The sequence below is a fragment of the Limulus polyphemus genome, unplaced genomic scaffold (genome assembly GCF_000517525.1).
Source record: "Limulus polyphemus unplaced genomic scaffold, Limulus_polyphemus-2.1.2 Scaffold235, whole genome shotgun sequence".
Taxonomy (NCBI): domain Eukaryota; kingdom Metazoa; phylum Arthropoda; class Merostomata; order Xiphosura; family Limulidae; genus Limulus; species Limulus polyphemus.
Window position 1 is genome coordinate 762,609 of NW_013665845.1, and position 14,318 is coordinate 776,926.

Sequence of the window (14,318 nt, forward strand, 5' to 3'; positions counted from 1 at the left end):
TCAATAAAAAATCTTTCAAATGCGACTGTAGCTTTTTTTTCCCCAAAACTTTGTCTTCAAAATAAGGGTGTATCTTGTATTCCGAAAAATACGGTATATATATAACTCTTGCCAGAAGAATTTTGCATTTATATCAAAGACAGCCCTTAACTCTTAATTTAAAATAGTAAACACTTATATTAGCATGGTCAGTGGTATATGAAACTTGTGTAAAAGTATAGTTCCTCACAGAGATCTGCTGTGCATAAAAATGAAAATATATGTAAACTTTATATATCAGTATGTTCCCATTCTAAATGTGCATGACACTTACATAAAATAATACATATAAGTGCCCATTATTTATGTGCATTAACAGTTTATGAAATCTGAAAGCTGCCATTTGAATTTTTCAGATGATTTTACTGTTTGGTATCTCAACTTGATTGCTGGTTTCAATACTTACTAGCATGAAGGCTTCAAGATGCTCAGATGTTAACAGTCTTCTCAGTTTTGTTTTTATTATCTTTAGCTTCAAGAAGCATCTTTCCTAGTAAACTTGAGTGATGGAAAGAATCAGAAGAAAGTGATACACTTTATGTAAGTTGTCATATGCTTTTAAATGTAGCATGTAGTTTCAAGCAACTGAAAAGCACACATTAAACACCATTTACTGGAAAGTTTTGGCCAAAGTAATGTACTCGTGTTCTAGTCTGGTCAGTTTCAGAAGTATCACCTTCTTTAGCCAACACATCTTCCAAGGCAGTATACTGGTCTTCTAAATTTTAATTTAGCTTCAGACATACTCTTGCAAAATTTTCCAGTTCAGATCTTAGTTTTGCAAGATATAGGTATGGCATGAGCTGACCTATCTTATTCAGTGATCTGGCAGTCAAGCCCTTTTTCTTTGGATCAGAACACTGCATGTCAGCATACATCTGACCATGTTCAGCAAATCATTTCGTCAGACTTCCTATTGCTTGATCAAATAGCATGTTAAATTTTGCTTTCTCTTCCTTCGGACAGCCAATTGAGCTGACATCTTGACTTCATCACATTCCTCAACATTTAACAGACCTGGCAGTCAATGTTCCACAAAATTACATTTGTTTGTCTAACAAATTCGTCTGCTTCAGCTACAATACATGTCTTCCCTCAGTGCTCTCAGTTGAACTGTACACTTTTGTCCACTTGTTTGAAGGTATTCAAATACAGGTGTGATATGATGAAAAATGTACATGAATGTGTGAGTGGTCAAAATTGTATCATACCTCAGAAAGCCTTCTAGCCACTGTTTTCATGGCAGTATCATGTGACTTTGAATGCTGCATTATAACCAGACACTTGATCAGATTTGGAGTGGTCTGTAAATATCCCAAACATAGTTGATAATCCATTTGATTTTCCTGACCAACATGTTTCACTATCTTCAATTTGTCTGCCCCTAACTTTATTTCAATTTCATTTTTTCAGTCATCCATTCCCTTGTAGGAACTTTGAAGAAATCTGCAACTTTTTGCAACAGATTGAGTAATGATTTTGCTACAACACCTACCTTTGTCAAGTCTATCAAAGCTAAATTGAGTACATAGAACCACATGTGGACATTTGTATCTACAGCAGGAGAGAACTTTGCCTGAAAGCCACTGTACTGCCCGTGGCAAGCTGCTGCTCCATATGTGCTGTTTGCTACACTTGTTGATATTAATTTTGTAATCTCCAAATACAGATTTCACTAGATCAGACAATCCTTGTCCACTACCACTGTGGCTGTGGGAGGGAACGAGAGCTAGCACCTTTTCAACTACTTTCCTTCCAAGCACATACCGAATTACCACAGTGCACTAGTTAGTTGTAGTGATACTTTTGTGGAATCACTCTGTAGTGAGAACATACCAGTATTTCTAACTTCATTTGCCAAAGCATGCTTGATCATATTCTTCATTATAACAAGCAGCTTGTCAACTGTTGTTTTACTGATGAAAGTAACTAAAGCACTTCCTGTATTTCTAGACTTTTTGCATTTTCTGGAGTTAGTAGTTACATTCTTTAAATGCTTTGAGAGTGACATGCCGTACTGATTGCAAGTTTTATGATTTCCAAGAAAACGCCATCAATATTTCATCTTTTCCCAGCTCGTGTAGCTTCACCTCAGTGTCCTCTAGACTGAATATTAAGCTTTTCAATAACTTTTATAACAGCAAAAATTCTATCAACAATTTTGTGATTCTCAGTAATTTCAACCTTTTGTTTATTAGAATGCATGTCATGTACATAGTACAAAATGTTTCCACCTTTCATATTCATCACATGTACTTCACGGTTTTAGATTCTTCATGCTCCCCAACATGTTGATGAACATGGCACCAGTCACTGCATCCAAGCATAAATAAAAACCTGGTATTACTGCTTGAATAGTATAGGTAAATAGTGTAGAAAGGCTTCTGTTGCTGATTTGAAAAAAAGAGTCATTGTCTCTTAATTTTTTAACATCAACTTTTTTCAGTAATACACTTTTGGGTTAAATGGAGTATTTTCATCTGTTTGAACTGAGTGTTGGGAAAAACATTTGCTGTGCATATTGTGACTTGATGGTTTATAGATATCACTTTCATGAGAGTTACCTACACCTGTCTCTGTGTCTTATTTCTCGCTGCTGTATGGGGTTTCCATGTGTGTGCAGCTGTTGCTGTAACATCATCATCATTTTTGCATGAATGAACAGGTCATGTTTCAAGAGTTCCTTCATGTGCAGTTGTTTGTGTAACCTATTGATTACTTTGAAACGTTTAATGTGAGAAGTGATTTTATAGTTCTGTCTATCAAATAAATGAATAAATGTGATAATGTCGTTGTGTCTTACAAAAAACAAATTTGTGGCATTATCATATAATGATGTTATTATTATGACAGTAATCCAGCTTATTGTATTTAGCAAACTATGGCAACGTTAGGCAAAATTTGCCATGTACGTACAGTACACCATGACAGTGTCTTTATTGACCAGATATACTGGTTATCAGCTCCTCATGCCATTTGTCTTGAGGAGCTGAAATGTTTTAAAACTATAGATCAAATGTGTGTGCAACACAGAAATTAATTTATTTTATAAATGTCTAAATAACATTTATCATGATGATATTTTAATTAAGAATATATATATATTATTGTACCTAATACATGAACATATATTAAATATTGATATTTAAAAAATAAATTATATGGAGATGAGACTGTTTTGCACTTATTTAATTCCTCATGAGATGGTTTCAAAATTTCAAATGTTATGACTGATCAACTGCAAACCCTATATTATACATTGTGTATTTTATGAGAATCTGTTAAGCATTCTACTGGCCAATTTGTGTGAAAAATTATCTATATGCAAACTATTGATAATCTAATAATTTTGCAGCTGAAATACAAAACGAGATGTGCTATTCAGTCCTGTTATTGCTGGTGAGATTTACCAGGGAAATTCTCCAGCAAAATTGCCAGGCAGAACAAGCCCATTAATTTTAATATAATAGTTTAGTTTATAACAGTGCATAAATTGTGCTATTATACAACAATACTGATTCTTGTAGCAATCGTAGCTAACAATTTTAATATTATTATGGGTATGGCAGTATTAATGTAATCAGATTAATATTTATATATAAGCGAAATTAAACTTTTGTATTGTCTTTTACTCGCAGATCCACTTCCTAAGGATTGTTCGTTATTATTAAACTGGAAACTTTGATTGGCAAATACTGATTCAGTATTTCTAGTGACCTTTGCAGACTCTTGCAACTTTTTCATTTTAGAATATTTGCACTTTTGGTATCCATTGACATATCTCCTCTTTCTGACATTATTTATTATTTAAATGTATGAAGTCTACAGACTGTTGTCAACTTTAAACAACAGGCCCAGGACTTGTATAATGTGTGCAGTCATTTCATGATTATTCTCAGATTTGTATACAAAACTTAAAACTATGAGGTGATAGTCAAGAGAGAAGTACGATGCTGTAACTTGTATGTATGCCTATGCAGCTTGCAGTCATGTTCAATCATTCATGGACAGATCTAAACAAGTATCTAGACCTATACTTACAATGTTACAGAGAATCCTTTTCTATTCCATAAACAAAATTCTAAAAATACACTAGTGGTGTACAGAATGTGACATGATTAGCTGTTTAAAGAACTTCCTTCAAGAGGCTATGAATGTGTGATTTATATTTACCTGGGCAAGGCTTACAAGAAGGGGTATAAGTATTGCCTGTAAATTGTAGGTCTAAATGTATTCACTGTTTATTATAGTGTTCTACATTAAATTGGCCATTCAAGATAAATAAATTACACTGGTTTTAATTTGTGAACATTGGTTTAAGTGGTAACTATAAAATTTGTGGGGAAACCACTGCATGAGTTCTAGGGGGCACACCAAGCTTTTGCCTAGTTGCCCGGCAGGCTAGTCCAACATTTAAAAGAGTCGTATCATGAGAGTAAACAAGGTATTCAGAATTATATGTATTAAACAAAAACTACCTGTGATACTTTAAAAGTTCAAACTTTACTTCAAAAAGTTTTAATAAGAAGAAATGGTATGCTAGTTTTAAAAAGGATAACGAATCAACTAAGAAATATTAAAATACCAATACATGAATATCATAAAAAGTTTAACCATGTAATGTACAGAAAAAGCAACATTTTTATCTTAAAATATCTTATTTATATCTAAAACGTATACAAGTGTAATACTATCAATTACATCCAGTGTTTGTGGATGATAAATTCAGCACTCTATAACAATGATGAAAAAATGTAGAAAACAAAACCAAAATATAAAGTGTGAAATTCAAAACTAGAGTTATCACTCTTCAAGACTGCACCCTTATTCATAATGTCTGGAAATAGGCCATTAAGTGCAAGTAGTACACCCAAGAGAGCATGGAAATGAATTACTTTGAATGTGAAACTTGATGTTTTGAGGATGTTTGATGACAAAGAGAAACTTAGCTCTATTGCTAAAACTTTAGGGCTTGCTACCTCTACAGTGAGAGCAATACATGATAATAAAGAAAAAATCAAGGCAAGTGCTAAGTAGTTACACCTCTAAGTGCTCATACATTGTATTTTTATAGAGATGAAGTGATGCTTAATATGGAAAGACTCCTGAGTGTCTGGATTGAGGACCAGATCAAATGTAATGTGCCATTAAACACAATGGTTATACAAGCTAAGGTAAAAAGCTTGTATGATGATTTGGTGACTGAACAAAATGGTAGTGTAGTTCTGCAGAAAAACTATTTCTGGTAAGTACAGGATGGTTTGATAGGTTCAGGAAGCACTTTAACTTGCATAACATAAAACTAAGTGGTGAAGCTGCCAGTGCTGATACCTGCACGAAGATACCCTAGTGAACTCAAGAAAATTATTGATGAAGGGGTTACAGTCCAGAAAAAGTCTTCAATGTGGGTGATACTGGGCTGTTCTGGAAATGCATGCCAGATAGAACATACATTTATTTCTAGGGAAAATAAGTCTGTATCAAGGTTCAGGGCTTTGAAAGATCATCTAACTCTACTTTTGGGTGGCAATGCTGCTGGAGATTTTTAATTAAAGCTTATACTAGTGTACAGTTTCAAAACTCCAAGGGCTCTAAATGGATATGCCAAGCCTAATTTACCATTGATTTGGCACTCAAATAAGAAGGCTTGGATGAATATAAGTATTTTTCAAGACTGGTTCATCAATTTCTTCTGTCCTGCTGTTGGAAATTACTGTGAGAAATGTAATATTACCAACAAAATATTGCTCATCTTAGACAATGCAACAAGCTACCTGGTGAACTTGAATGGTCTTTCTGATAATGTAAGAGTTGAGTACATCCCTTACAACACAACTGCATTGCTTCAGCCAACAGATCAAGGTGTTATCTCCAATTTCAAGACATATTACTACATAGAATTCTGAAACAACTGATGGAGAGAATAAGCCTACAGTTTGTGATTTCTGGAAGAAATATAACATTATGGATGCAATAAACAACATCACCAAGTCATGGGATAAAGTGAAGGAGTCAACATATGGCCATACTGTACCAAAGACTTTACGTGGTTCCCCCAAGCAGAAAGTGCTGGGAAAGTTCACCAAGATATTGTGGCACTTGCAAGACAGGCTGGTTTTGAAGATATCGTCAAAAATTATGTGGTTGAGTTATTAAAGTTTCGTGGAGAAGATATGTTGAATGAGGATCTGATAACTGTTGGAACAAGGGTGTGCTGCAGAAGAGGAGGACATTATTGAAACACCACCAATGCAACTTCAGTTGACTACCAACCACTTATCCCAATCCTTTGTCCCCTCGTGGAAGTGGTGCAAATCCTTAGTGCTAGTAATCCCAGCCGTGAACGCAGTCTAAAAGCTACAAGAGGACTGCATGATGTCATGCACTGCTACAAGGAGAAGATGCAGCAGAAACAGCAAATAATTCTCGATGCATTCTTCGTCAAAAGAACTGAGCCTACACCACATCAAGATGATGATCATGACCATCTCCCTCCCCGAGTAAAAGTTAATTATTTTTGTGTACCTACTATTATTTTTGCTGAGTAAAACTATTAAATTATCTCAGTTACATTTAATATGTGTTTAAAAATGTTTTCATACTTCCATATGTCTGTCTTTAATACTTTTGTGAATCAAAAAAGGTTTTGTAAGAATGCATCTACACTTATAACATGGGGATGAATGGGAAAATAAGTTTGAGTTATGGAATTTTACGCTATGGAAACTTTTTTTAAGAACACATCCCTTCCGTAATGTGGGGGTCGAATGTAGTTTGTTTTTAGTAGTTGTGCTACATGTAATGTTTTTCTTTTGCTACAGTTAGAAAGCTTAACTTTATGCAAAACATCTTATAAAGTATAAAAATATATGGTGTTGGGGACATGAAGTATTGCTGGTATGGCAACATTTGTCACAGCTATGAGATTACTATGCACGATTGCCAACCTTACAGTTTTGTTGGATTTTTTTACTTGTATACAGACAAACAAGTGGAATTTTTTTACTGAAATCATAAACATTTGTTATTCTTTATGGGTTTACAAACTAGTTAAAATGTGACTGTTTCTTCTGATTGTGTATAAATTTATGGAAGGTTGGAAACCCTATTACTAAGGCATTATTACATTTTATATTTAATACACATGAAGTAGCTAGCTATGTTTATGGTTACTCAGTAACAACTTGTAGTACTGTACAAATCATAGGCACTTTTCCCCCCAATTATGGAATCCTGTCATAGAACTTTTGTCAGTGTGAGGTCCAGGTAAGGTGACACTGTCCCTAATTTTAAACCATCAACCACAAGGAAACAGCCAGATAACAGTGACATACTGCTTTTTTTGTATATTTTGTTATATATACATATTATTTAATCATTTACTTTTTAAATCCCCTCTTCTTTTTTTTCTTTTTCTTTTTTTGTGAATAAAAGGGAATTTTAATATAAAGAAGTGGAAATCAAGACTACTAACCACTGTTCAATATAGTGGCAGGATATTATCAAAACTGTCTTCAACAAATCCAGCACATATGTTTTTGTAATGCTCAATAACTATTAAACTAATGCTTCATCCTTCAAAAATTAAGGTCCCACTGTGGACAATGCTAAAATCAGGGGGTTGATTCCCCTTAGTGGACACTGCAGATAGCCTGATGTGGCTTTGCTATAACAAAACACACATACTCAAAAGTTAAGGTCCCACTGTGGACAATGCTAAAATCAGGGGGTTGATTCCCCTTAGTGGACACTCCAGATAGCCTGATGTGGCTTTGCTATAACAAAACACACATACTCAAAAGTTAAGAATAAAGGAAGACTTTTTCATCAAGAATCTGAAGTTTCCCTTTAAAATGGGAAATCTAACAAAACTTTCTCTCAACCCATTACTTTTTTCAGACACTATTCTCAAAAATTTCTGATTATTGACATAAGATCAATAGCCATGTTCAAATTGCTACCCAGATGTGTCAAATACCAATAAAGTAGCTTCACTGTTTATATTTTAATCCTGTCCTTGTTCTGCCTGTATTATACAGACACATTTCCTGTCATCTAATGTGAAAGATAATGTTTATGAACATCATCTGACATACAATATAACAGCAGTCCAGACATTTTCTATACAGTAAGACAATGTTAAACTGTTCTTCAACTGATTATTGTGCCATTATTTAGATGATTTGAAAGCAGTTATAGTACAATGCTTATATGCTGCCTTATGTTGGGGCTTTTACTACTACTTAACCTTTTGGACTCTTCAAAGATACAATGACCTGCATATGCAAAATTATGGTCATACACATCCAACCTAAATTTGTATAACAACATGTTGTTTTGTTGGATTTCTATCTTCTGTGGCACCACTTCATATGCATTTATGGCTATAACTGTATTTTTGTAATATTTTGGTTTAAAATGTTCCATGTGCTATTATGTACACCTTTGCCATTAACAATTTGTGTGTGTGATGTATATTCATAAAATTTCCAAAGGACATAAGCTTGAAAGAGTCCTGAATGACCTCTGTAGTCACAGGATAGGCCAAGAGCACCTCATTCTATACCATTAACAATTATTTTCCTATACTTCTTATTTCTAATTTATTTGCTTTTCAATGGACCTCTGAGTCACACTGTATGCTTAAGAAATCTCATGTTTCATTGTAGTTTGATTTTTATTCGTTTTTTGTATCAAACTTCTGAAAATTTAAAGTTTTATAAATTTGGATAAACTTATCCAAATACCACATGTAATTCAGTTCTGGACATAAAAAGTTAAGATAAGTATACATACCAATCAAGCAAGAGATGCTATTATAACAACTCTAATGATGAGTTATGTTTTAATTTGTGTACAATAAATGTGTTCGGAATCAAGATTATTTCATATTAATGGACCCCAAAGCTGACTTAATTCTGATTGCTGATGATCAAGTTTTGTAAATTATGAACACGCTTATACATACATATTTCTACAAATAAATTGTATTACTTAGAAGTTTAATTTATTAAACTACCTCATTTATATGTGACTTTTTTGGTAATTTATTCTTACAGGTTGTGAATAACAGAGAAACCAAATGTGTAACATAATTACAACTGAGATGAAGAAAAGCTCAGAAGTTTATAAAATAAAACTGAAGCATTCCTCATGTAGATAAACCTGGCATGATGAGCTGTTGAACCTTTGTGCCATTGCTGTCAGAGATCCATTTACAGTTGTAGAGTTAGTAAAGTCCATTCACATTCACTGATGGATAATTCCCAATTTATTGGTTTACACAAATGCAAATTGTCAAACTAATGCTCTTTTTGCTTGCTTCATATTATGTTTTACTTATATGAATGGCAGGCTTAGGAAAAAGTAAATAGGTCCTTAAATCTAAATAAGCAAAAAAAAAAAAGCAGACATCACAGACATTACTTAGTAAAGCATGGTATGTTGTTCAAATGATTCCATTAAAGTTTTCATAGAAAGTTATGCAAAATAATTTTTTTCTGAAATATGTCAGAAGTTCAAGTAGAAAACATTTCAAATAATGGTGAGTTCTTTCCCAGAAATTATTTTTTTCCCTTCAGATATTTTTGATAGTCAATAAGATTACTGTTATAGCAGAGAAATCATTTAATGGTAACCCTTAAAGAAAGGATAGTCTTTAGCAGTGAAATATATAATGACTATTAATTTTTGAAGATAATAATGTAATAAAACCAAAACTAATTGTGTCATTAATAAGACATTGGATTTATTAAAAATTATCTTTATTGTTAAAAGGACAAGGATTTCCTGGGTTTCAGACATTTTAGTTGTTGTATAATCAAGATATTAGTGTTTATGTGATAATTTATCAGATTATAGCTAATTTTATTGTACAATGTTAGTGTCTTCATATTAGTACTCATATACAGTTTTGTTAAAAACTGCATTTCTCAGCATAATACTAAAAATGGAACATTTAATTTACAAACTTTTTTGTATAAACTGCTTTAATGGGATTTTTTAAAGCATACTATGAATAATTTACAGAAAAAGTCAAGTACTTGGAAAATATTGTTAATAAAAACATTTGGTTTTCAAATTTCTATGTTTATGTTCATAATGCTTATATGTTTTACTATTGCAATTTAGTTAGGCCTTAGAAAAAGAAACATTATCAAATAATAAATATGGAAGAAAGATTTTGTGTGAGTGTATGTTTGTGTCTGTGTATGTGTGTGTGTTTTATTGTAAATCTTAAAGTGCCTGAAATATTTCCAAGGCTAAAAAAAAGATACTAACATGTATTTAACATATTTTTTATTTGAGACTGAACAATAAATATAAATTTAGTGCTATAATTACTACACATTGTGTTTTAACCAAATAAGAAGTTAGTTTATTGAAAATGGTAAAACAAATTGAAAATAATATTCAAGTTAACTTAATTTTTGGGTAACTATAATATTGAATATTTATAATTTGTATGTGTGTGTATGTATATATATATATATATATATCCTTGCAAAGCTGAATTTTGCTGCTTTTAATTGTTTGTAGAAAAATATTTAGGAAATTAGTTCTATCAGTGACTATGTTATTATGGATTTATGAACAAGGGACCTCAAAATAAATCGTGAAAAGAGCTATTTGTGTTTAATCAAATCCCTTGCATATTTCATTTGTCAATGATTCATATTGTTTGTGAAACATCAGTTAGATACTGATTCTATAGTATGTTATTGTTGTTATTATTTTATGTATTTAAATCTTAAGAAATTTTAATTCACAAATGTTTGTCACCTAACATTTTCAAAACTAACATTTTTGTGTCAGAGTGCATCAAGAGTAATAAACAGATACAAAACATCCCTATACATGCTTTCTTTTTGAACTCTGTTAATTTTGCCTAAACAGACAAGTAGTGAAAACAAGTGTATTAAACAGTACCCTCCAGTTAAAACTGATTTATTTTTTGTGGAAATTCGATCATTATAAAATGTACTTTAGTTGCTTAATAAGTGCTTCTGTTTCATTAAATATATATATATACTGTTGACAAAACTAATTTTCAAGAAATTTTACTCTAAAGAAAGAAAAACATAGAATATTTTTGTTTGCTGTATTTTCAGCTGTCAGTTTTAACAGTCATCATAGTTTATGTAAATAAATTGTGTTATTATCTGTTTATCGTACTTTTTTCCCACACATAGAAATTTTAATTGGTACATTAAAGCTCACATATGCTGTAACATTTTTACATTAGAGAAATATTCCCCTTCTTTTGTTTTATTAGTTCCTTAAAATGTTTGATACTTTCACTATTACAAATGTAAGGTTAACTGGGCATTTAAAAAAGATACTATTTTAGAGAGATTACTTTCACTTAAGTCTTAAATACTGAAAACTCTTAAATTAGAAGTTCATTTGAGGTACTTTTATTTTTTTTAATGCTTTTATAGCTTTACAGTTGGTGACATTTTAAATCATCATATAGCAAAGCTTTTGAAATAGACTCACTCCAGTTTAATCTAGTAAGTTTACAAGATATATCAGAAGTTTATCCTGTCAACTGAAAAATTGTAAACTCATTAAAATAGTTAAAAGGAGTATCTTATATTTAGAACTTTAGGTATATTAAGTATTTATACTTTGATTTCTGGCTCTGACACTTGTTGTAATGTTGTTCCACACTGTTGTTTTAAGAGAAATGTTTATCTGAAACCAAAAAGTTGTTGGCAATCTCAGCTTAAGTCTGTAGGTTGTTTTGAGCAACACTTAGTTTTGTTTAACCACTTTAACACACAAATGAAACATTGCAAAAATGTATATAGTAAAGAAACATTGCAAAAATATTTTGCATATTTGTAAAATATGCAAAATACACATAGTAATTTCTCTACTTTCATTTCCTTTGTCAAAGATATTTCTGTAAATACCTCTGAATAAATTAGAGATCAAACCTGTTTTAAGTCATTACACAAAACAAAACTTCAGATAATGTAAGTTGGTAGTTGGTGCACAGTTGTAAAACTCTCATTGACATGTAACATTGCAATGAAAATGTTAGTTTGAATAAAGATTTCTTGTATGTTTCTTAATCAATATTGGATCACTGTGGCTCCTGCCAAATGCTTCAAGTCCTAGTCTGGAAAGGGGTTAATATTAACATTGATGAGAGTTATTGTGAAAGTTGGGGAACTTGTGTATTTATCCCTCTAATATTGTAGATTTTTATTACTCCTTTTTGGAAGACCGTTTGGGAGTTGTGAACACAGATTTCTGTGTTCATTCCACTAGCACAATGAGATATTCGGAAAATATCTTTCTTGTATTTTATATGTACATAGGATCAGTGGTTACATGAAGATATTTCAGTTTACCTTGTGCTAGTGTAGTTGTATGTTTTATCAAATTGACTGTTCAATAATTTTTGATTTTCAATTTCATGAGCTTTGGAGAGGTGGCAAGCAACCAATTAAAAGTTATAATAAAACAGCTTATTATTTTAAAAAAAAAAAACATTGTACAAAATGAAATATTTTAGCATAATAATAATCTTAAGCAGATTTCATCAGACTGACATATACAAAATTTTGTTTTGTAAATTAATTTTATGGTACACAATTTCTAAGGATTCTATGTTTTTCAAGCTAGCTCCATAATAACTAAAACCACACAGATATCAGAGATTTCCATATATTATATCAGAACATCAGAAATATTAATGTGATTAGTTAGATTCTGAAATAATTCACTCAGTTACAATAAGGTTGTGTTAACTTTGATACAATATTAATGAGTAAATATTGAGCCACGTATAATACACCTATTAACCCCTATCTATACTGTTATTATTGTATACCACTGGGAGTCAGCATAAATGGTTTGTAAAATAATGCTCCAGAATTGTTTTATTTAATTATTCTGATTGCTAATCGTTTTTCCTTAATCAGGTGTAATGGTAAAAATTGTATCATTAGAAGGAATTAGTATACATATCCATCAATGTCTTCATGAAGCTAATGCTCAGTTGTCTGTGTGTGTTATAATGTTCAATCGCAAAATCACTTTAATTTGAATGATTTTTTTCTTTGACTATGTGAAAAATGTCTGTAAAAATTGTAAAGAAACAATTATTAAAGAACTTGTAGACAAAATAATGTGTATGCTATTATTTACCTATTTGTAATTAAACGTATACAGTAAGTACACCTTTCAGACTGTAGAAATAGGAATCACTAGCGTATCGTTATCGTGGAACAACAACAAGTTAAGTCACGTGTAAACTCTTAGTAACTGAATTGCATGTATCTGTCAAAGGAAAAGCAGTGGTTGCACTTTTCTTTTCTGAGCACTGGGATTATCTATGTTGGTAGAACCACACTTTCCAACACCAGCTGTGATTCGAACTCGTGACCAAATTACTCATGAGTTTGAAGTTAATGCGAACTCCCAGAAAGAACTAAAATTCAGAATCTCACCATTCTGATTAACAGATGAACACTAATATTACTTCAGCCTCAAAAAAGAAAACATCGCTCTCTACACTTTGGGTCGGTCAGACAAAAGTTGGCGGTTGGTGTTGTTGCCTTTCTTTTTGGTCTTTCATTTTCAAATTATAACCTTTGTGAAGCTTTGCACGAAAAATCTAAAGGAAAAAACAAAAAATATTGGTAATTTACGCTGAAATACAATCCGAAGCCATAAAGAGAGCATTAGGCGTCAGATCTCTCCCTCAAATTTCAAAATTTAAGATAGAAGCAAAACAGACTTAGAAGTCGCAGTTAAAGATTTTATCTATTTATTTGTATTTACGACAAAACTACTAAGGCTATATGCCGACGGCCTTAAATTTTAACTGCCGACCATAAAGTAGGCAGCAAAAATCAACATTTGCGATGCTCTTTCACCAATAACTACTGGGATTGACTGTCACATTATAACGCCACCACAGCTGAATGAGCAAGTATGTTTGGCGCAGGGTTTCGATCTTGCAGATTGCAAGTCGAGGCCTCTAACGACTAAACTACCGCAATTAAATAAAAAGCTAATTCATAAAGCGTGAGTGCACACTTTTAAATGTCGCAAGCTTTTGTCCTAAACCTCATGATTTTTTAACCCAGTCTATCATTTGTTTTGCATTTTACATAAGCGGTAATTTTATTTTAATAATTTGACCTGGGCATTATTTTACGTATATTTCCTCACCCTATAATTCTGTTACGTCTCCGTTTGTTAATTGATTTTTCCGTAACTTCGTTTCCGACGAAACTTTAACGACACAAGTCTTTACTTAA

At 32.0% G+C, this 14,318-nt stretch overlaps 1 protein-coding gene across 2 annotated transcripts in view; it reads left to right on the forward strand.

The window, feature by feature from the left end:
* The window catches only part of LOC106478636 (sorting nexin-27-like), a 98,492-nt gene extending 86,373 nt beyond the window's left edge, over positions 1 to 12,119 (forward strand). Inside the window, exons 13-14 of one of the 2 annotated variants that reach the window (XM_022382262.1) lie at positions 512 to 579; positions 9,099 to 12,119. In XM_022382262.1, coding sequence (XP_022237970.1) covers positions 512 to 546 — 35 coding nt within the window. In that variant the 3' untranslated portion in view covers positions 547 to 579; positions 9,099 to 12,119. The remainder of the gene's footprint in view (positions 1 to 511; positions 580 to 9,098) is intronic. The other variant, XM_013939192.2, reaches the window with a different exon arrangement.
* Positions 12,120 to 14,318: the final 2,199 nt, after the last annotated feature.